The sequence below is a fragment of the Panthera uncia genome, chromosome C2 (genome assembly GCF_023721935.1).
Source record: "Panthera uncia isolate 11264 chromosome C2, Puncia_PCG_1.0, whole genome shotgun sequence".
Taxonomy (NCBI): Eukaryota; Metazoa; Chordata; class Mammalia; order Carnivora; family Felidae; genus Panthera; species Panthera uncia.
Window position 1 is genome coordinate 3,733,526 of NC_064810.1, and position 22,832 is coordinate 3,756,357.

Genomic DNA, 22,832 nt, shown 5'->3' on the forward strand with positions numbered 1-22,832 from the left:
CCTCGTTTTATTGTGCTTCGTAGATACTGCATCGTTCACCAACCGAAGGCTTGCGGTGGCCTCTGCGTCACAGTTGGGTGATTCTGTAACACGTGCTACTTTGTCCTTAATCTGTTTCTCACGGAGACCTGTGATCAGTGATTACAGCTCACTGAGAGCTCAGATGATGGTTACCAACTTTTAGCAATACAGTATGTTTTGATTAAGTCAACGCACATACGCCGTCACCTGTCAGACGTGACGCTGTCGCACGCGGAGAGTGTCGTGTCGGCGTAACTTTTATGCGCCGGCGGGGGGAAGCCAGGCAAATTCATTTGACTTGCTTTCTCGTGACACCTGCTCTGTCGTGGTCTGGACCGAACCTGCAGTGTCTGTCAGGTGTGCTGGTATATATTTTGCATAATGTTAACGATGATACGTATAGAAGTTACGTAGAGATACGTATAGTAATTATAAGACGCTTATTGGTCAAGCTCCGGGTGCCCAAAGCGTCAGTAACTGTGTGTCTCTCCCGCGAAGCGGGGGTCCACGGGCGCCCCATTCGGCCAGCGTGTGAACACCGTAAATTTCTGGGTCTGTTCTAGGGGTCCCTGCTGATGCAACCCTGGGTTTCCTTTCCTCTGTCCTTGTGCTTGGCGGCCTAAGTGCGGAATGAGCCCAAGTCATCCAGCGCCCCAGCCACAAGGGAGGACACTGCTCCACATGCTTTTCCTACACAGACGTGGTTTTGCATACCCAGGGCAAACCAGATTTTCTGGCTACCTAAATGGCCTTTTTCTGAGATCCAGCCCCCGCTCCCCCCCAGCCCCAGCCGCCAACACTTCCTTTCTGAGAGTCGAGGGGGGGTGAGCGTCACAACTCGGAGGCTAATGCCCTCTCGCTCGCCCCCGAGATTTTGGACAGTGTAGCTGGAAAACACCTCAAACGTCTGGGACGCGCTTACCCGACGTTCACCGCCTGTTCCGGAACAGACGGAGTCCTGCCAGACCTATCCACCTCCGGCGAGGAAATGGGGTTTTCCGAGATGGCTCACGTGCCATTTCGTGCAGCTCAGACACAAGGAGCACAGTTGTATCTTTGATCTCTTAACGCGCTTTGAATCCACTCTGTGGATTCCCCCTCGGAGCACAGGGGGCTGCTGGAGGTGGCTGGGTTACTAACCACCAAGGCGGGAGACACTCCAGGCGCTCTGTGGTGTGCATCGGGGGGCCTGCATTGGCCTCGCGGCCCCGAAGCAAGTCCCCGCAGGCTTAGCTTAACATGCCACCAACGTCCCACATCCCCGTTCCGGAGGCCCGTCGGTCTGGAAGCTCTGGGGGGACCCGTTTCCTTGCTCACTGGGCTGTCGGCGTGATTCGGGTCCTTAGGGCTGGAGGGCCGAGAGCCTGTGTCCTTGCCGGAGGTCAGCTGGAGGCTGTCGGCAGCTTGGACGGGCCCCCTCATTCCCGAGCTCCTGGCATCCTCCCTCCGTCGTGAAGGCCCATCGCTGGCCTGCTCTCCTGCCTTTCTCTCCCGTCTCTAAGGGCTCACCTGATTCCCCGGGGCTCGCTGGGGTAGCCCTTACCCTAGTCTCTCCCGCGAAGCCCCCTTTTGCCATATCAGGCCATGTTAGTCACAGATTACGAGAATCTTCGTGAGGACATCTCTGCGGCGGGGGGGGGGGGGGGGGGGGGGGTGGGCATTATTCTGCCACCACAGATGGGGCGGGTTTGACGGATGGCTGCCAGGGCTCAGAGTTCAGTTAGAGGGTGGGTGTTGGCCCAGGCAAGAGAGGAGGTGCACAGCCCGCGGGGAGTGCACGGGAGTGGGGTTGGGCTGAGCTCTGGCTTCCTTCCGTTCCTCCCTCTCCTTCGCGCCTTGGTGACACTGCCGAGGAGAAATGCAGGGCCCAGGGAATTATTCATGTGATAGACTACAGGGTTGAGGGACATCTGGCCTTCAGCCGCCAGGACTGAGGGCCCTGAGTGGCAGGTTGAGGCCGAGGAAGGTGCTGGCGGGGATGGGGCCGGGCTGCAGGGAGGTCCGGGGGGGGGGCTAGAGTTTTCCTTACCGTTTTGAGAAGGCAAGGGGAGGCCAGGCGGGTGTCTAAGAACGTAAATGAACTCGCGCACACGCGTGCACACACACAGGCCTACGCGCGCACGGATACACTTGGGGTTTTGGTGGGAAGGGCAGCTCCCCAACAGCCGTGTTTCTTCGTAGCTGGAGCTCCACATGAAGGACAGGAGAGACGACATCCAGATCAAGTGGTCCTTCGTCAGCACTCCAGAAACGGCCGTTACCGTCCAGCCCAAAGCACCGGCGGAGGTCAGTCCGTAAGTTTTTACGATCCCTCCCCCCATCGGTGTGTGTGAACGTGCTCGCAGGTCGCGAGCGCCCGATCTGGGGAGCAGAGGCTCGGACCAGCGCCTCCCCGGGCAGGCTTCTCCCCTCGTCCCAGAGGACGGGCAGCTGCGGCAGGGCGTGGGATGAATCCGACGCCGGCCCGACCCAGCTGCTCATCTGGGCATGAACTCTGGCATCTGAGCACCCCATTTCCTCCTCTGTGAAGCGACAAGAAATTGGGGGCGGGGTTCAAAAAAGACTCAAGTACGTGAGCAGAACGAGGTCCGTCCATCCGTACGATGGAGTATTTTTTCAGCCGCAAACAAGGAATGAGGTTCTGACACCTGCTGCCCACATGGTGGAACCTCGAAGAGGTCAAGCAGAGCGAGGCAAGCCGACACGAAAACTCGTGTTTACGGTCCCGTTTCTAGGAGCTGTCGCAGCGGGCAAACCGCAGACGCGGAAGGCAGAGCAGTGGCCGGCAGGGGCAGTTGGTTGGGGGGGGCAGTGGCCGCGGGGAGCGAGAGATCAGGGTACGGGTGACAGAGCGAGGGTGGTTGCACAGCCCTGAGCGTCCCAATGCTCAGAGCAGAGCGTCCCAAAGCTACCGCAATGTCTGCTTTAAAATGGTGAATTTCATGTCCCGCGGATTTCACCTCACTTGAAGAAAATCGGTGTTACCGAGGACGTGTTGAAGGGAAGGGACGACATGTTAAGTACAGACCGCGGAGCCTTAACGCCTGGGTTTGGCTCTCGGCTCTGCCGCTCACGCGCCGGGTGACGCTACGCGTGGTAATTCACTTCTCTGTGCGTTAGTGTCCTCGTCGCTCGAGTGGGAACAATGATAGTCAAGGTGGTCGCGAAGATTAAATGAGCTAGTACCTAGAAGTGCCTAGGATCGAGCCTGACTTATCCTAAGAGTGACGTGGGTATTTGCTATTTTGATACTTATTAGAGTTTCTAGCAGAGAGTAGATGTTCGCTAATGGGCACGTGGGGACTAAGTTGGCCAGAGCAGGACCTGGCCGGCCGTCGGCAGACCGATCTCTGAGATCCCTCCAACCCTGCAAGTCAGAGGTTTTCCATGGGTCTGTGGTCCTGGGGGAGGTCTTTCCTTGCAAACGTCCTGTCCCCTGAGCAGGCGGGGGTAGCTGGAGCCCCGCAGCGAGGGCATTTACCCCAGAGGTGACAAGGGACACCAGAGGGCTGGTGTGGCACTCCCTCCGTGTGACTGCCCCACAGTTTACGTATCTATTTAGAGACTGACGGATACTTAGGGAGTTTCCAGTTTGGGGCTTTATGAACAGTGGTGCTGTGTGCATTCCGGAACGCAGGAACACGTTTCTGTTGGGTGTGAATTATTACAGCTCTATGGAGCTGACCCCTGGTAACACAAATCATCCAGTTTTGTTCCTCTACAAGCTTGTCTTTCTCCTCGGGCCTTTTCACTTACTTGAATACTTTTTCACTTCAAAAAAAAAAAATGTCACGCGAGACAGAAAAAACACATCTGTCGGAAAGGGTTTACGCAGAAATAGCAGCATGTTTCTGTATCCCGCATGTCTTTACTTTTGCCGTTTTTAGAAATAAGGGGCCTGATGATCTGTGAGATCGGAGGACCCCGTCTCCCAGACGTCACCTGTCCTAATCTGACCTCCCGGGAGCCCAGGCCGCACCCAGCGGGCTTTGCCTCGGGGATGCGGTGAGGAGAGCAGTCACCTGCCCGTCCGGCTGCACGGCGACGGTTATGAAATGATTGGGTGGCTTGTCTTCTTCCGGCAGGAGCGGGCGGCTGAGACGAAAGCAGTGTCTGAAACCCTCAAGGATATCTTGAAGCACCTGGTTGGTTCTGCCTCGCCGTCGGTGGTTCTGAGCACCAAGCCTGTGGATGTGAGGGAAGTTCAGGTAAGTCAGTCCAGGGAGGGCGGAGCTTCCCGACCCTTTGGGACCAGGGTCCCCCTCCTGGAGAATCTGCACGCGTTCCCCTTGTCCCTTCACCCCCCGTGGGAGAGCCAGAGTGAACGGCTGCTTGCTGGTGATCTTGACCGTGTCAGGGACGAGCTTCAAGTTCAGGGCACAGGGTTCCAAAGCCCCGTGGGATGGAAGGAACAGGTGTCTCCGCACGGTCCAGCCCTCATTGGCCTTGACCCTCTGCTTTTCTGTGTTGGCTGTCCCCTCAGAGCCTGTGGTCTCGGATCTCATCCTTCCAGGACTATGGGACCTGGGAAACCCAATCAGCTATGAGAACATGCCCTCGAAGCAAGGAGGCTTTATCTAATACCCTCCGTAACTGCATGAGCCAGTTGTGTATTTATATAAATGTACATTTGTTCACATGCACAAAAACTTATTGTAAGGAATGGGCTCACGTGATCACAGAGGCCGACAGTCCCAGGATCTGCAGGGTGAGTCAGCGAGCTGGAGACCCAGGAGAACCCCGGGGGCACTTCCCGTCTGAAGGCCAGCAGACATGAAGAACTAATGTTTCCATTCAAGTCTAAAGGCAGGAAAAAAACTGATATCCCGGCTTAAAGCAGTCAGGCTGGAGGAATCTCCTCTTTTCCAGGGAAGGTCGGCCTTTGTTCTGTTCAGGCCTTCAACTGATTGGACGAGGCCCACCCACATTAGGGAGAGCAACCTTCTTTACTTGGTCTTTTGATTGAAATGTTAACCTCGTGCAAAAATACCCTCATAGCAACACCCAGGACAATGAGCAAATACTTGTGTGTCCCGTGGCCCCGTCAAGTTGACACATAAAATTAACTGTCATGCATATATAATTGAAATATGTTACCTCCATCCCAGCCCTGTGATTGCTCTGGCCCCAGTGCTCATGGACTTGGAGCCTAAGGACTTTTGTGACTACTTCTTACAGGTCACAATCAGCAGGGTCCTGGTTCACAAACTTTTTTAAAAGTTTATTTATTTATTTTTGAGAGAGGGAGAGAGCACGAGTGAAGGAGGGACAGAGAGGAGAGACGGAATCCCAAGCAGGCTCCGTGCCATCAGCCCAGAGCCTGACGTGGGGCTCGATCTCAGGAACCGTGAGTCGGATGCTTAACCGGCTGAGCCACCCAGGCGCCCCTGCACCTGCTTTATTTGGGCATAAAAGGCTCCCTTGCAAGGGAAGAGGTTTTGGTTGATTGGGGCCCTCCCTTCCCACGAGAAGGGAAAAAATCGTCGCAGAGCAGACCCCAGGGTCAGGCGTCCCGTGCAGACGGTCCTGAAGACGCCCCCCTCCCCGCAGTGACAGGTGTCGAGGTGTTGGGCGGCCGCCCCTTCTTCCCCGCAGGTCACTGTCCTGTGTGCTTCTGTTCACAGAACCTGCAGCACACTGCACCCAGCCCTCAGGAATCCTGCCCTCCCAAACCTCCCAGGGCCCACGAACTCAAGCTGTCGGTGAATAACGTCCGGGCCTCACTGCTGCACGATCCTGATGCTTCAGGCAGGTGGCGCAGGGAACCCCGCTGGTTCCAGAAGGGACCGTCCCGCAGGGTGATTTGTGGTTTCGCCGTAGCACCCTCCAGTGGGGTCTGCGGCGTGACCCCCGCCTTTGAGCAGAAAGAGCCCCTGAGAACCATAACAGCAAAGAGGGGCAGTTAAAAAAAGGTCCCGGCTTTCATACATGAAGGCTGAGGGCAGAAAGGAATGCGGTCGTGTGTAACCTTGTCCTTGTCTTGAGTCTGGAAGCCACATCCTTTTTTTTTTTTTTTTTTTTGAACTATTGAACGCGTAAACCCATGTTAAGCATCCCTGACTGATAGGTGATAGGCACCTTCTCCTTTTCTAGAAGCCGAGGTGCCACAGGGGCAGTTTAGGGAGCGTCAGAAGGGCTTTGGCCCATCGGGGACGCTTCGGTGCTGGGAGGGGCTATTATCGGAGTGAAAAGTATTGCAGACCGTTCTTTTTTTTTTTTTTTTAAGTTTATTTATTTCGAGAGAGAGAGAGTGCAAGCAGGGAAGGGGCAGAGAGAGGGGACGAGAGAGAGAATCCCAAGCAGGCTCCACACTGTCAGCACAGAGCCCGACGTGGGGCTCGAGCTCACAAACCGTGAGATCGTGACCTGAGCTGAGATCAGGAGTCAAGATGCTTAACTGACTGAGCCACCCAGGCACCCCAAACAGATTATTCTTTTTAGCTGTTCCTGAACGTTTGCTGAGCCCCCACATGCACAGCAGCCTGGGACAGGACACATCTTTCCACTGTGATCCGAGTTTGCTGAGACCGGGAATGAATTCCTCTTTATTGTCCGAGAACACTAAGGGTTGTTTATCTGCAGGGACTTCCTTCCGGTCCCCAAAGCACAGACTGTCCGCATTTAACAAATGAGAGTCTGTGCAAAGCTCGTCCTAGGTGATTGTTTGGGTAAAAGCACTTGGATGTTGCCGTCTGGGGCTGCAGTGTTTAGCCGCCAAGGGGCATCTCTCTCTGGACTCAGTCGGCCAGGGCTGGGGTCCCTGTTCCTCGCCTCTGCCAGCAGGTGCACATCTGGGTCCGTGTCTCCCCTCCACGGTGATTGTGAAGATTCATAAGATAATGTGATAGAACACGTGGCACCGCGGGGTATGTGGTAAAGCATCCGTGCGTTCCGGTGATGACTGACTACGCCGTGTGTCCACACCTTCATGCCGTGGGACAACTGTTCACTAGTGAAATGTCCCGTGACGGGGATCAGTGATCCCCAAACAGGAGTCCGACTGAGCCGAGTCAGGTGTAAAAAGACACCCCTTGTAAGTAGGGACATGGCTTCCCTGTGGGGTACCCCCCACACTTGGGGGTCGTTCCAGAGGACTTGCCTTCTGCAAGCAGTTAGTCTTGTCCAGAAGTGGGGGCCGCATCTTCTGTAGTGATGTCGCCCCTGGGGAGTGTCCCCCCCTCCCCTCCCACCCAGGGCAGGGAGCAGGGGCACTTGGGGTCTGTCCAAGGTCAATAGATACCAAGTTGGGGATAGAAAACCTTAAACCTCAAATGAGGTGCTTCGAGAGTTTGCTAATGGCAAAGGAAACAAAGAACTGTCCCCCCAGAAGCGGGTAAGCCGAGAGCTCAGGCATTTAATGCCGCCTGTTATATGCAAAATGTGTATACGTGTAATGCGGTTAAAAAATAAAAATGCCCCTTTGTTCGATTACAGGCTACGTGAACCCACAGTGTGTAGTTCGGCTGAACGATCCCGTTCAGAAGTTCAGCGCCCTCGCGAAAAACGCTGCGGACCTCACCTGGGAAGAAGAATTCACCTTGTGCGTACAGCCCGGCTATCTTGGGCTGGGGTTTGTACAGCCACACCTGTCCAAGACCGCCCAACCCGGCAGTCGGTTTGCAGCACCGTTCACGCCAAAAACTAAAACTAAAAAATAAATTTCGCTTCAATGCGTAGCCAACATCCGAGGTAGTTTTAGGTTGAACGTGGATTTCTTTCTGAAGGCGGCTCTGGGCGTGGGTTTCCTCCTTGCCCACGTCCTGCTGTGACCAGAGAGCATTGTGGTTGGGCTCCCTTTTCTTTAGAAATACACACGCTTTGGGGCGCCTGGGTGGCTCGGTCAGTTAAGCGTCCGACTTCGGCTCAGGTCATGATCTCATGGTCCGTGAGTTCAAGCCCCGCGTCGGGCTCCGTGCTGACAGCCCGGAGCCTGGAGCCTGCTTCAGATTCTGTGCCTCCCTCTCTCTCTGACCCTCCCCCGTTCATGCTCTGTCTCTCTCTGTCTCAAAAATAAATAAACATTAAAAAATTAAAAAAAAGAAATACACACGCCATCTGGAGCAGGATGGAGGAAACTTCAGGCTGATACCAGAGGCTGGCAGGGAGCGGACAAAGGGAAATTCTAAGAAATGGTGTAGGAAACCCAAGCAAGGAATTATCGAGCAGCACCCCCGTGGCACATTAAGAATGATACAGCCAGACCAGCTGGGCTCATACCCACTGTTTTTGTTCGAAAAGTATGGGTAGTACAGCGAGATGAGGAAAGGAGATCATATTCAAGGATTGGAAAGGAAGAGACAACACGAATCATTACCTGGAGGTGATACGGCTACGTGTCTAGACTACTTGCGAAAATCAGTTAAAACTATTAGAAATAACAATAGATATAGGCTAGAAAGAATATTAGGAAACCGGTATAAGTCATATTCCAGTCAAGTGGCTAACTCTGCAGAAATCAATTGCTTTCTGATGCTTGCACGATGAACCATTAGGAAAAAGTACTGACCGCAGACGTCCCACGTGTAACATAAAGAGCTTTTATAAATCCTTAATGAAAATAGGAGCGCTCCCTTGGAAAACGGGGGAAAAATGAGCTGGAAATATGAAAGCAAGAACGATAGGTAGCTAGAAACTTTTGAAAAGATGTTCACTCTCACAAGTAGTTCAATACAAGTGTGTAGACAGAAGAGAATTTTTTCACCTTACAGGGTGGTAGAGAGTAGGGGAGTGAGAACAGCCAGTGGAAGCGTGGATTGGAATAGCCATTCTGGAAGTCCTCCAGGCGTATTATAAAAAAGAGGGAGATGGGGCGCCTGGGTGGCTCAGCCGGTTGAGCGTCCGACTTCGGCTCAGGTCATGATCTTGCGGTTCGTGAGTTGAGCCCCGCATCGGGCTCTGTGCTGACAGCTCAGAGCCTGGAGCCTGCTTCGGATTCTGTGTCTCCCTCTCTCTGCCCCTCCCCTGCTCACGCTCTGTCTCTCTCTGTTAAAAATAAATTTAAAAAAAAAAGAGAGAGAGGGAGAGAAAATCTCTTAAATGCACATACCTTTTGGCTGGGATCTACAGTTTCCCTAAGGAAATAATCACACAGTGTTTACAAAGATGTATGGATAAGGATGTTTCTCTTCGCTTGTTTATAATTACGGAACGTTGACCACAACCAACAATTATTAAGGGTTGGTTATTAAGGAACGGACAAAATAAAAGGCCACATAGTGAAGCACTGGGTATCTAGTAAAAATGACGTTCTTCTGTAGTGTCAGACGTGGAAAGATGTCCCGTATCTTAATTGAAAAAAAAAAAGAGAGAGGTCTATCATTTTCTATGTTTTGTTTTTAGATAATTACATAGCTACACTTTTTAATTTTTTTAACGTTTATTTATTTTTGAGACAGAGACACAGCACGAACGGGGGAGGGTCAGAGAGAGAGGGAGACACAGAATCTGAAACAGGCTCCAGGCTCTGAGCTGTCAGTACAGAGTCCGACGCGGGGCTCGAACTCACGGACCGCGAGATCATGACCTGAGCAGAAGTCGGACACTTAACCGACTGAGCCACCCAGGCGCCCCCATAGCTACACTTTTTAAAAACATGTTTATTTGGGGAGGAAGGGAGAGCTCACACGTGCGAGCGGCAGAGGGAGAGGATCCCACATGGGCTCCGCGCTGTCAGCATGGAGCCCGACTCGGGCCTCGATCCCACGAACCATGAGATCATGACCTGAGCCGAAAGCAAGAGTCGGATGCTCAACCTACTGAGCCATCAGGTGCCCATATAGCTACACTTTTTCATTCAGCAACTACTCGCTACATGTCGCTCTTGAAATTTCAACTAATTAAACTTAAAGTTAAGTTCAGGCCCTCCATTTGCCCTGGCCTTACCTTGAGCTCTCGGTGGCCATCTGTGGCCAGTGGCCCCCGTATCAGAGAGCGGCTGTGTACAACGTTTCTGTCATCAGCCAGGAAGTCGCGGAGAATCCTGGGAGACCGGCAACCAAATATTAACGGCAACCGTTTGGGGATAGTCAGGTTGCAGATAATCTTTATACTGATGGTGATTTGTATCTCTTTGTACAGTCAGAAAAAAAACACCGTTTCAAAAAGTTAATGGAGCTTAAGGATTCTTTGTCTTTCCTGCAGCGAGTTGAATGCCAAGTCGAAGGAGCTGTACTTGGAGATTTCAGAGGAAGAACAATCATCAGGAGGTGGGTGTCGAGCAGGTAGATGGAGGCCCTGCTCTCCGGGGGGGTTGGTCCAGCCGCCTTGACGGGGACCCGGAGAAGCTGGGAGGCGCGGGCGGGAAACCCCACAGAGCATGCTGGAATTCCGAAGGCAACGTTGGCTTGAAAGTCCATTTCAATTTTTGACAAGGTCATACATTTTTTTTAAATGTTTATTTTTTTGAGAGAGAGAGAGAGACAGAGCATGAGCAGGGGAGGGGCAGAGAGAGAGGGAGACACAGAATCGGAAGCAGGCTCCAGGCTCCGAGCGGTCAGCACAGAGCCCGACGTGGGGCTCGAACCCACGAACCGTGAGATCATGACCTGAGCCGAAGTCGGACGCTTAACCGACTGAGCCACCTGGGGCCCCCAAGGTCATACATTTTGGAAAAGAATATACTCAGCTGGTTTTTACCTTTCTTTCTTTCTCTCTCTCTCTTTTTTAAAACAAATATCTAAAATTTTTTATTCAGTAATTCTTGGTTTAGAGATGCACTTCTCAATCTTCTTAGCCTTAATTGACCCGTTTTGTTTTGTTTCAACTTGTGGTAAAACGCTTGTGACATGCAAATGACCATCTTAACCATTTCTGAGGGTAACATTCAGTGCTATTAAGTACATCCCCACTGTGTGCAACCCTCACCGCTGTCCGTCTCCAGAACTTCTCCATCTTCCCAAGCCGAGACTCTGTCCCCCTGAGACAACTCCCTGTCCCCTCCTCCCCCCAGCCCCTGGCGCCCTCCCCCGCCACTCTACTCTCTGTCTCTGTGGATTTCAACCGGCTCTTCCTTGTAAAATAAGCCACAGCTGCTTGTACTGGACACATGCTTTAGAGATGAGAGAGCGACAGTTAAAGGTAAAAATCACGACAGTGAGCTCGGACAGTGAGCGCACATGTGCTTGAGTCAGGAGTATCAATATTTATTAGGTTTCTAAAGATGCCCTTAGACTTAGCAAACTTGGAGAGGGGGACCCTCTCCTGGCTTCTCCTGCCACAAACCCGGGCCGTTTGGATGTCTCCTAAAGTTACCAAGACCCAGGAAAAAGCAATTTAAGCTTCTATGTATGAGCAAGAATTCGGAGCCCATTTCCTGGATTCTGCTGTCTTGGGGGGAGGCAGGGAGGCGCTCCCGACCAAGGGCCAAGTGCCAAGGGCAGGCGTGTGGTTTGACCCCAGACCGGGCAGGTGTTCGCCTGCGGAGAAGCCCCTCCGAATCCACCCCTGACGCACGGCTCGTTCGCTCTGCTGGCGGTTCAGTCCTGTACAGCCTCGTGGGGTCTGCGAAATTTCGTGCGAAAACCACAAAACAGAACAAAGAACAACCATATAACCTTTACTCACACCCACACGCTTTTGACATTTTGCCCCGTTGCCTCTGTTACCTGTGCTCGCGCTGGGTGGCGGCTCTCGGTTTTGCACACACTGTTTCTGCACGTGCACACACACGCACGCGCGGGCCCTTCACACCCCCTCTCCTTGGCGAGTCCTTCCTGAGAATAAGGATGTTCTCCTGACGTCCGCTGCCCAGCTCTCGGCTTCCTAGATCTGCATCGGTGGGTCTGCATCCCAGCCTTGCAGGTCGGGCCCCCTGGCCCTCAGGGCTGTCACTCTCGACTCCCGCACAGGCTTTTCCACCTGCGGTGGTCTGGAGCGGCGCCTCGGGGACTCGTCCTGGGTGCGGTGGCTTCCGTGGCACCCCGTGGAGGCACGCCCACGGGGTTCCTTACTTGTGCCCTGTTTCTCTAGCTCTGTCGGCGGTGACGACCATTCCCTTAGATTTATTCAAGAAGCAGCCTGCGGGGCCACAGAGCTTTACGCTGACCAGCGGCCCCTCCTTCGGCAGCTCGGTGCTGGGTTCGGTCACCGCAGAGGTACGACGACATTGCCCGCCGTGGCCGCGCTCCGGCTTGAGCCGCTCGAGACCCACTTGAGATAAGGAACGTCTTCACCCGTCAGGCTTCCTCTTGCCCGAAGCAGGACGCTCTCCCGAGAGCCCGTTGCGCGCTGTGCGTTTCCAGACTCGGACGGGCCACGTCCCGCCCACGGTCGCGTCGAGTCGCCTGCCACGTGGGTGGCGGTCCACGACGCCGTGTCACGTGGGCCGGCCCCGGAAAGGGCCACTTGGTTGCACTGGGTTCTCCAGCCTCTGTTCCGTCGTTGCATGGCGAGTGGGTGGGTTTGAGCGCGGGTCTTACCGCCTTCTGTCCGTGGTGGGGAACCCCGGGTCAATCGTCAGATGGTTCCGAGACTAGGTGACGTTCATCGAAGAAGGCAGAGGTTATGGCAGAGGAAGGCAGTCCCCCGCCCCCGTCCAGGCGCCGGGCCGGGAGCCGTATGGAGCGCGTAACCAGCTTTCTCTGCAGTTCTCTTACGTAGAGCCCGGCGAAGCGAAATCCTGGCAGACCGCTCCGCCCGCTCCTGCTGCGAAGGTGGGAAAAGACCGCATGGTGATGCCCTGTGGGACCGTGGTCACTACTGTCACTGCCGTGAAAACCAAGCCGCGTGTCGACACGGGGAGGGCGTCCCCGCTGAGCTCTGGTGAGAATGAAGAGTGGGCCCCCGGCCTGGACTCACGCCGTCCCCGGGCGCCGTGGCCCCCTGGCCAGCAGGGCGCCGCAGGGAGCGAGGTTAAGACACTCTCGTGGCACAGAAGGAGCGGGAACCGGCAGGGCTCTGCTTAGCTTTTTTGTCTTTAAGTTTGGCCATTTATTTTTTGAGAGAGAGAGAGAGAGAGTGTGTGCACGCATGTGAGCGGGCGAGAGGCAGAGAGAGAGGGGGAGAGAGTCCCAAGCAGGCTCTGTGCTGACAGCTCGGAGCCTGGAGCCCGCTTCGGATTCCGTGTCTCCCCCTCTCTCTGCCCCTCCCCTGCTCGCATTCTGTCTCTCCCTCTCTTTGTCTCAAAAATAAAATAAATAAACATTACAAATAAAAAAAAAGCAGGCTCCATGCTGTCAGCACAGAGCCCGACACGGGGCTTGAACTCACGAACTGTGAGATCACGACCTGAGCCGAAACCGAGAGTCGGATGCTTAACCGACTGAGCCACCCAGGCGCCCCGAAAATCATTTTTTTGTAGGCTTGATGTGCCATCATTTTAGATCCAGCTGGATTCTGCACCAGTCCCCTCAGCCTCCGCTGTAGGGACAACTTCTGTATACGTGGGTCACTAACTTTTATTCGGGCTGTACGTCTGTTCGCACAGATGTGTTATCTTCCCAGAATAGGTTGCCTGGCCCCATTCGTGAATACAAAACAGAATGTGAAATTCTGGCTTAATTTCTGAAATTGTACTGAAACCTGGGTTCTCCCTCCCCACCCCCCCCACCCCCCCAAAAAAGAATGAGATTGTGCAACAATCTGAAGGTTTGCCCTGGCCGTTTCCAACCGCCCAGATGGCGTTGGCGCGAGAGATGTGATTTCACTTTCCAGAAACTGTAGGTTCAGACGGCTTTGGGGGCCCTCTTATGACCAGGATGTTCCTTTGGCAGAGTCTCCCCTGAAGACACCTGTCAAGGTGAAGGTCATTGAGAAGGACATCTCTGTCCAAGCCGTCTCCTGTCACGGCGCCCCTGTCAGTAAGACGTTCTCTTCTTCGGACACAGGTAACGGGCGTGCTCACCGCGTTTTCCTTCCTCCTGGCCTCTTCCCTCATGCCTTTCGCATCTGCCCCGAGGTCAGCATTTCCTTTTCAGAGTTTGGGAGGAGCTTTTTCCAGTAAAAGGAGAAAAACTAGGAAAAAGCGGAAAGGGAAGCCAGCCAAAGACCAGGAGTGGCATTTAGTTTTAGCAGGTGCTTTAACAAAATAAACGTAAAAACCCAGTTTATAAAACTTTCGAGCATTATTTTTCTGTTGCCCGTGGGCCAGTGCTGTGAACATCATAAAATAAGCAGGGCGCAGGGGCGAAAGCCTAAAGGCGGCTTTGTTTTTGTCTCCCGCTGTCCCCAAAAAGCTGTTTGTTAGGAGTGGTTTCCCCCAGACCCCTGCCTGCAAATTTCCCATTTTTATGGTCACTTTCAGGTAATCGGCGTCTTTGGAGAGGTGGGTTTCACCGTCTCCCTAGATCAAAGCGCGATCTAACTCTGGGGATGAGGCTTTGTCCCTTGGCTCGGGTGTGACCTGCCATCAGAGAAGGGGCAGGTGGGCACCTGTCCCCATTCCCTGAGTCCTGTGTCTGATCTTGCCGAGGTCAAGGAGGGGACAGGGAGGAGGGGACAGCGGCAGGGAGCTCTTCGTTTTCCCTCAGCCCCGTCCCTGTTTCCGTGGTTCTCTGCAAACCGCTGGGTTCCCCCAATGCAGCTTCCTAGACGCACGCAGTGTCCCTGCCGTGCTGGCCGCTCCTGATGCCCCCTTCCCTGCCCCTGGCAGTGTGCTCCAGCGACTGCGGGGACACCTTCCCCTGCACGGGGATCCCATTTTAAAGGAGCCCGGGCTGACGCTTCCATGGTGGGCTCCCCATCTGGTGCATGGGCCGTGGGGCCGGCCCCGAGGTCAGCTCCCTGTGCTGCAGGTGCCCTAGTGACTTTCTCGGGCGCCCCTGGCACTTTGATGGGACTTCGGAGGACAGCTCAGGACCTCCGGGCTTGGCGTGGGGTGTTGGGGGGGACAGTGAAGCTCTCTCCTGGGGTGGGGTGGGGGGGATCCTCGCCCCACCCCTTCTTGTCACCCTCTCCCTTCTCACTGTGGGTCCGTGGACAGGCCCTTGGCCCTTTGCTTCTTCCTCTGGAATTGTCCTCAGGCCACAGCTGAAACTGAGGCGGCAGGTGTTCCTGTGAACACGTTCCTGCCCCTTTAATGGCCTCGTTGTTTGACTCTGGCGTCACGGGAGCTACTTCAGTCAGGTTACATGTGCCGGCTTTGCGCCCGAGACCTGCTGAGCCTCTCGGTTCTGCCGCCTCCCTGGCTCCCTGACGGTCCCCCGTGTCTCCAGTGGGGATAAAAAAGGCACCTGGCTCTTGGGGTTTGCGGGATGGCTGTACAAAACAATGTGCACGGAGCCCCTTTGTACCGCACCTGCCAGGTGCTAAGCATCCCACAGACAACGGCCGGCGGTGGGGTTGGTAGGAACCACGGGACGGAGCTGCCTTGGCCAACTGGCTCACGTGAATGCTAGGTGCTGAGTCCCTCGGGAGGGAAAAGGGGCAGCCTCATTGCCTTGCGGAGTTCAAATCTTCCACAAGGTTAGAGGTGTTTTTGTTTGTCAGCCTACCTGCTTGACTTGTTTCTCGTCAACCCTGCGGAGGTATGACTGGCGTGTAAGAAAACGCAGGGATCTGAGTAAGCGTGCGTCAATGAGTACGTGGAACCTTCCAGAAGCAGCCGTGGACCGAGGGTGGTCTGTGAGCCAAATCTGGCCCTGGTTCTGCTCATAAATTGCCTCAGAGCCCAGCCTGGCAGGGGTCTGGCTGCTCTCACCCTACAGAGGCAGCGGTGAGTGGCCGGGACCCGGTGACCCGCCGGCCCACAAACCTTAAACCATTTGGGCCCTGGCCCCTTCCGGAAGGTATCTGCCGACCTCTGCCTGGGGACCATTTCCGTCAGCCCTGGCAGTCTCCAGGGGGCGTGTGTGCACATGCTCAGTGCTGCCTTCCCTCCCGCAGAGCTCCTGGTTCTGAATGGCTCGGACCCCGTGGCGGAAGTCGCCATCCGCCAGCTCAGCGAGTCTTCGAAGCTGAGGGTCAAGTCTCCACGGAAGAAAAGCACCATCATCATATCAGGGATCTCCAAGGTGCGGCCATGCGCTGGCGGGGGCGGGGCGGGGGGGGGCGCGGATTGCGTCTGTCGGCGGGCTGGCTTCCTCCTTGGGGAAGGTAGCCTGAGCTCTTGATGACGTCCGGAAAGTTCCGTGCAAATGGCAGGTTCTCTTCCTGACTCAGCGAGCGGGTCGTTCACGGCGTCGTGTGGATGCAGCTTGTCCCGTTGATGAGGCAGCTCGAAGGTCTCTGGCCCGGGGGGCCCCTTTGGGACCGAGCCTCCGCCCTCTCGCTGGTCGATGACGGGGAGCGTCCACTTCCCACGTCGCACGCCTCCAAACCACTGAAGTTTTTTTGCAGCGAGTGTTTATGCCTTTTGCAGCCAGAGAGACGTGCAGATTGTCTAAAACACCCCAGTCTCCACTCCCTCCCTTCTCCTGCCCTGCTGGGTGCCAGAGGGGCCGGCCCCTCAGGGCAGGGAGCCACGCTACAGCCCCGTACTCGTGTTTGACATCTCAGATGGGCCAGGAATGGGCCACAGAGGGGCGTTTGGGAGACCAGGAAGTCATGGGGGACGAGGAAGACGACGTTCTGAACACGGAGGGGGGTGCTCGGAGGCCATGAGCGTGGCGGGTCTAGAAGTCGTGCTGCAGTGGGTCGTGGCAGGTGCCAGAGGTGCGTCACCAGTGTTGCCATTGTACTCGGGGCCTCGGTGGCTGGTGCTCACGTACCAGCTGCCACGCCTGCCGGGCAGCCTTGACACGGCCCCCGAGGCCCCAGGCCCCCAGGTGGGGGCCTCTCTGGGCTTCCTGAGTGCACTTCCAGCCTCAGCCAGCAGGGGGCGACGGCGTCCCCAGAAGGGCCAAGGCCCAAAGGCTGCGTTCTCCTGAGTCCGGGCCGGCTGTGAGGGACCCACGGGGTCTCCTGACCATGTCTTCTATGCTTTCTGTGGCTCTTTAGGAGCCCAAGGGTCTGCACGTTCAACATATCCAACCCCCTGCAGTTACGATTTATTTATGGACGCTCAGGTTGTCCCATCTTGAGCCAGTGGGCACGCCGCAAGCCGGCAGAGTGTGGGCATCAGACAGCGGCCCGCCCCAGGCCCCTCGCGACCACCTTCCCGCCCTGCAGCCACCCAGCCCCGCGGCTGAGAGGAGCACCCCGGATTCTCAGGCTACGACATGTATGCTGAGCAATTTCTGCCAGCAGAAAACAAAGTCCTGTAGGATAAGTGTGAAAAGACAGAATCTGTAGCCCACGTCCCGTGACCCCCCCCCCCCACCCAGCGTGCTGTCCGCCTCCTAGAAGGAAGTGCTCTCCCTCCCGCAGGCTGGAGAAGGGTGTCTGCTTCCTCGATGCCCCTCCACGTGTGAAGGGCCCCTGGCACCAGGGGCCCCGACCCTCTGCTGTGAGCGGAGACCCATAGTCACCGCACTTCAGTCCCTTGGAAACCCAGTTGCCGCCCCCTTGGAAGACAAGCCGTGGGCGACTTCTGACTCTTTGGAATCACCCCCAGCATGTTTGGACAGAGGTTTCCGGGCTTTTCCGTGCCGGCCCTCCTTCCGTGTGTCCTTGCCGTCGTCCCTCATGCTGGCTTTTTTCTCTTGTCCCGGGACAGACCTCGCTATCTCAGGACAATGCCGCCGCCCTCATGCTGGACTACGCGGCCTCCGTGGACGGCAACCCCCAGGAGGACCCCCCGTCCCTTCCGGGGGCGGCTGCCGTCTCTGCCCCGCAGGAGGAAGAGGCGCCGGCCCCGGCCCCGCCGGCCCCAGAGCCCCAGGAGCGCGAGCTAGGCTCCTGGGACTTGGACCAGGAGTCACAGGCCCCGGCGTGGGACAGCCAGGCCCCGCTGGACCCCGATGGGGACGAGCTGTCGGAGAGCTCCCTGAGTGTCTCAGAGCCGGATGCTGCCAAGAAGCATAAAGGTACCTGCGCCCACCCCCCTCTCGTCCCTCCGCCGCCCGCCCCACCCGACGGCTGATCTCTCCTGCCAGTTTCTGAGCTGACTTTCGGTTCCCATCACCCGCTTCCCTTCCCCTGCGCAAACCCAACCCCTCCTCAGCACCCCACCCCAGCGAGCACCCCGGTGCAGGAGGTTGGGGCCCGATTAAGCCTCTGGGCAGGGGCCACATTGAGAATCCTTCCATCTCTCCGCATTGGGGGGCTGGGGGGAACAGCTTGTGGTCATGCCTAGAGGCCCCTTCCTCTCTCTGCCCCCCACCCCCGCCCAGAACTATCTAGGGCATTTAGAGGGGGTCATGTCCCACAGTGGGGCCAGAGAGACACCACACGTAGCCGCCAGAGACCCGGCTTCCCTCGGCTGTGCAGATACTCACCTGTTCATTGTGTCTCAATCTCCTCCCTTCACTAAAACCAGGGCAGACCCCACCACTCGGACCTGCTAGGGCCCAGGGCGAGAGGAATACCCCAGAAACTGGGGTCAGTTTTAAGTTGACGACCATCAACTTAACGTGTGTGCAGGGCCGAGGAATCACATCATTAGGATAATCCGTTGTTTTCCATTAGCCCTAAATCGGGGCTTTAACTTGCACATTTCTTCAGTGTGCTCAGTTGTACTTAGCGCTTCGGCACGATGGTGATGTAAAGGTTCCTTCTGAGCGAACGCGGTCCGGGGGCTTGAGGTCTGTTCTCCACGGGAGGCGTCACGCCTCCTGCGCTCAGCTTCTCCTCGGCACACGAGGGTGGGTCCACCCCCCGGGCAGTGGTAAGGGGCTCCCGGTGCAGAGACAGGATGGGAGCAGGTGCCCGATCCGAGCTGGGAGTCGTGGGTGCACCTCAGCGCCAAGTCCTGCCCCGCTGAGAACGCAGACGTCCTAGTCACTCCTGAGGTCGGGGACCCCAGTGAGCTGCTCCGTGGCTGTCTCCCACTGCCCCCGCCCCCCCACCCCGTTCTTGCTGCCGGGACCAGTGGTTCTCAGACCTGGCGGTTGTGCCCCCCACTCAGGGGACACCGGCAAGCGTCCCGAGACAGCTGGGAGTGGGGTGCTACAGGCAGCAGGCGGGGTGCAGCTCGGAGCCCCGTGGGGTGCAGGATGGGCCGCCTCGTGGCGGTGCGTGGCCCTGTGTCCTTGCTGTCAGGGCTGAGAACCCGGCTGGAGGCCTCTGCGTTCATCCCTACCCACTCCCTCCCGTCTGCTTCTCGTGCATCCCCACGAGGCCCCTGGTTGCCGAAGCAGGGTGGGCACACGTGGGGAGCGGCTGGAAGCCAGGAGAAGGAAAGAGGGAAGGAGGACAGGACTTCTAAGCCACGGGATGAAGATCGGACCCCGGGCCACTAAGTTCCCCTGCGCTGAGCCTGGGTGACCTGTGCATTGCCCTCTGGCGGCTCCCTCGCTCCTGTTCAGAAGGCGCAGCCCAGGTTCCGGGCTGTCGGTCTGCCAGGCGCGTATGCACCCCTCTGGCCTGCCCTTGGGGCCAGCACGGCCCGAGGGAGCCCCCCTGGACCGGAGGAAGGCCGCGAGTGCTGGGTGGGGTAGCAAAGGGGGTGCAGGGTGGGGCACCCCTTCCTCTCCCTTCCTTCTCCCGGTGGCCAGCAGTCTGCTGCCTGTTCTCACGGAGCCCCAACCTCCCAGCCTGCCCTCCTGCCCTCCCGCGTCAACCCCGGCCGCCGCGCCTCGCCGACCCCAAGTCCATTCAGAGACCACCCTGCCCTCACCCGTCGCTTCCTCCTTCCTCTGCTTTTCCCTCCAGAAGGTTCTTTCCCATGGGATCCCTTCCGTGGCCACCCTTCTCCTTGCCCGCCACTGGCCAGGTTGGTGGCACCCCTCAAGAAGGGCACTCTTGGGGACCTAAGTGCCAGCGACTTGGGCACAGCATCTCCGTGAGACGTTGGACAGTTATGTGTTAACGGATGCCAAATAGCTTTTGTGTTGCACCAGTTTTCAACACTGGGGATCCAGGGAGTGGCTCTGTGGGGTTTCCTCTCGTTTCCACGTTAAATAACTGAAGGTTAGTTTCTGGCCCAAGAACCACCTATGTGGGTTTGCACAGATTTCCAAGACCTGCCAGCATAGTTAGAGTTCTGGAACCCCGCGGGTTGGAAATGTCCATCTTGTGAGGTCGCAGCCAGTTTATCCCCACACGTGGGCTTGTTTCTAGCTTAACGGTGTCGATGCGGCCGGGCTGCACGATGGGAATTTACTTAACGTGGCCGCGTGTTTAGAGGCGGCCGAGATGGCAAAGGTTACGCCACGTGTATTCCGCCACGAGTAAGAACCAAAGTATCGGATGGAGACTTTGACAAATAAAAATTAAAAAATAAAAAAAGAAAAAAAAAAAAAAGCAATCCGAGCCCCCAGACTCTTGCCAGACGTCCTTCCCTGTCACTTCACCCGCACGTGGGGCACGGTGCTTTGGAACTCACTGTCTGTCATTCTTGTTTTGCTCCCGCGCACTTTTCTTTTGACCTCTGACCTCTTCCTTCTCGTCACCTCGCGCTCATTCCCTCTAACTTAAGAGGATCGCTATGCCAACCAGAATTGATTGCCTACACAGTAAGTTACTTTTGTCTTCTATACGTGTTTTTAAATTAGGTGCGATTTCGCCACGAGAGTAGCATATTTTGTAACAGCAGGAAGCTGACCCCCCCCCCCCGCCCCCTTCCCTTCCTTTTTATTTTCCTGTCCCTCTCCAGTGTGTGTTCGCAGTTGCCTCCGAACAAGTGGCCTGGTTGGGTTGGGACAGCACTTTACGCGGGTGGGGCGCGGGCGCTGTGCCCCTAGATGGGGGGCACGCAGCCTCGCTCGCTGTGATTTGCATACGCCCCTTCCCTTAGCGGAGCTCTGGTTCTAACAAGCAGTCGCTTATAAACAGACTATGTGGGGCTTAGCTCGAACTCAGAAGCTGTTCTTTGGGCAGCAAACTACAATGTGTAAGGTGGCTTTTGGTCATTGGTTTCCTACGTATGAGATTTTGAGATGGATTCTTCACGGAGCTATTTGTGTCTGTCAGGGTCTGTGCAGACAGACAAGCGTAGATTTGCAGACATTTGCTCTAGTAAAGCTATAATTTAGAATAATCATTTTCAAATTTCTTCCTATTTACTTTTCAGTGTGTTTGTGATTTTTTTTTTTTTTAACCTTGTTAGAACCAGGGAAAGATTTTTCTCCTCTCTGCCCCCCCTTTAAGCGTTTGGCTATTCGTTTCACATTGCACATCTTCTCTCCAGATTTTGTCCTTAAGGGATCTTTAAAGTGTGGGTGAGGTCTGAGTCTTGCCTCCTGACTGCTGGTGTGGCTGAGCTAATCTGGAAAAAAGGGGCTTATGAAATCCAGACTTCTCCAGTTCCTCTGGCCTGGGCACTGTGAGCTTCCCCATCAGCAAAGGGGACGGGTTCTGGGGGCCCAGAGGCAAGCGTCACATACCAAACTATTACTGTCTTGGCCAGAGTTCTCTAGAGGAACGGCACCAATCGGTTCTACATTTCAAGGAACTGGCTCACGCGATTATGGGCTCTGACAGTCTGAAATCTGTGGGCGGGGCCGGCGGGCAGGGGACCATCCCTTCTTCTCCCAGAGCCCTTCGGGGTTGGCTCCTAAGGCATTCAGTTGATTGGAGGAGGCCCGTCCACATCATCCGGGGTAATGTGCTTTAGTCCGGGATAGCTGAATGCGGGTGTTACCCCCACATCTGCCGAGTGCATTCACCTAACAGATGAGGGTCTGACTGAATCCCTGGGCACGCTGGCCACCTTGACACAGAAGACACAGCCGCACGGCCATGGTGAGGTGAGGGAGCTCCAGACGGCGTGACTTCTCAGCTGACGGGAGAGTCCGGTGCCCCTCGCGCCACCGTGGAGTGCGGGAGTCAGTGCCACACGTGTGGCCTTGTTCCTCCGTCATTATTTACCCCGAGGGTAACTGTGATGTGTGCCCAAGGCTCAACAGGCTTTGACGTTTTTATTTGGAAATGCAGAGGAGATGATCTCCGCTTACTCTGGTTACTCCTCACGTTTGAGGAGTTAAACCGTGGATCTGGAGACGGCCGTGTGTCCGTAAAACGTCCTGCCCGACACACGCTACCAGCACACCTCTCGGGATCTACGTGGTTCCGGAAAGCCTGTCCACACCCGCGTTGGAGCGCAGGGCTGTGCTCTGTGATGCCTCTGGGAGCTGAGACCTGTCTCACTCTCTGGAGGCCCCCCTGGTGACCGCCACGGATGCGCCCTCTACCAGACACCTGCTGGCCACTGCTGGGCGGTGTGACCCCCCCCTCCCCCCGGCCAGCTCAGACACCGTCCTTAGGAGAACAGAGGAGCCGGGTGTGAGAACACAGGCTTTCTGCACTGGGGCCCATTTAGTGGGGCAGAGCACGTCACCGCTGGGGAGGAGATCTCTCTCAGAGGTCTCTGGGAGACAGAAGCGGGGCTCCAGCCTATAGATCTGCAAACCTCAGTCCCTCCTTTCACATGACCCTTCCATCCAAGCAGGAGGTATTGTCCCCATAAAGCCGTGACAAGTCCTATCAAGTTAGAGAAGACACAGGTTTGGTGAGTCCCCCAAGTGACTTTACCAGGGGACCCAGGACATCATCGGTTCTGGTACTGATTTGGAACAGTCCTATTTAACAAAACAGCAGCCCTGTTCTGAGAGCTTGCCTGGGGCCCGGAAGGACAGAAACCCCCCCGCGATGGGCCCCATCTGTGGGACGCACGGGAGCAGACCTTCGCTTGTGGGACAGACCACGGCCGGCAGGACCGTTCAAAGTGACTACGGCACACAGATCTTTCTGCTTTTCCAGTTTTATTCACAGGTTGGGGGTCCTTGATATGCCATCGTGATATGGCAGGAATTCGAATTTTAGTTATTTCAAGTGCGATTTCATTGAAACGAGTTAAAGGGGTTGCTTGACAACGTGCCGATTCCCTTTTGAGGGAA

The 22,832-nt window shown here is 56.0% G+C and overlaps 1 protein-coding gene across 1 annotated transcript in view; it reads left to right on the plus strand.

Moving 5' to 3' along the window:
- The window catches only part of C2CD2 (C2 calcium dependent domain containing 2), a 48,422-nt gene that overhangs the window by 22,163 nt on the left and 3,427 nt on the right, over window positions 1-22,832 (plus strand). The window contains exons 4-13 of the mRNA XM_049627833.1: window positions 2,203-2,307; window positions 4,107-4,229; window positions 5,646-5,769; window positions 7,456-7,561; window positions 10,162-10,226; window positions 11,989-12,113; window positions 12,606-12,780; window positions 13,731-13,844; window positions 15,841-15,968; window positions 17,552-17,861. Of these exons, the coding sequence (XP_049483790.1) occupies window positions 2,203-2,307; window positions 4,107-4,229; window positions 5,646-5,769; window positions 7,456-7,561; window positions 10,162-10,226; window positions 11,989-12,113; window positions 12,606-12,780; window positions 13,731-13,844; window positions 15,841-15,968; window positions 17,552-17,861 (1,375 nt within the window). The remainder of the gene's footprint in view (window positions 1-2,202; window positions 2,308-4,106; window positions 4,230-5,645; window positions 5,770-7,455; window positions 7,562-10,161; window positions 10,227-11,988; window positions 12,114-12,605; window positions 12,781-13,730; window positions 13,845-15,840; window positions 15,969-17,551; window positions 17,862-22,832) is intronic.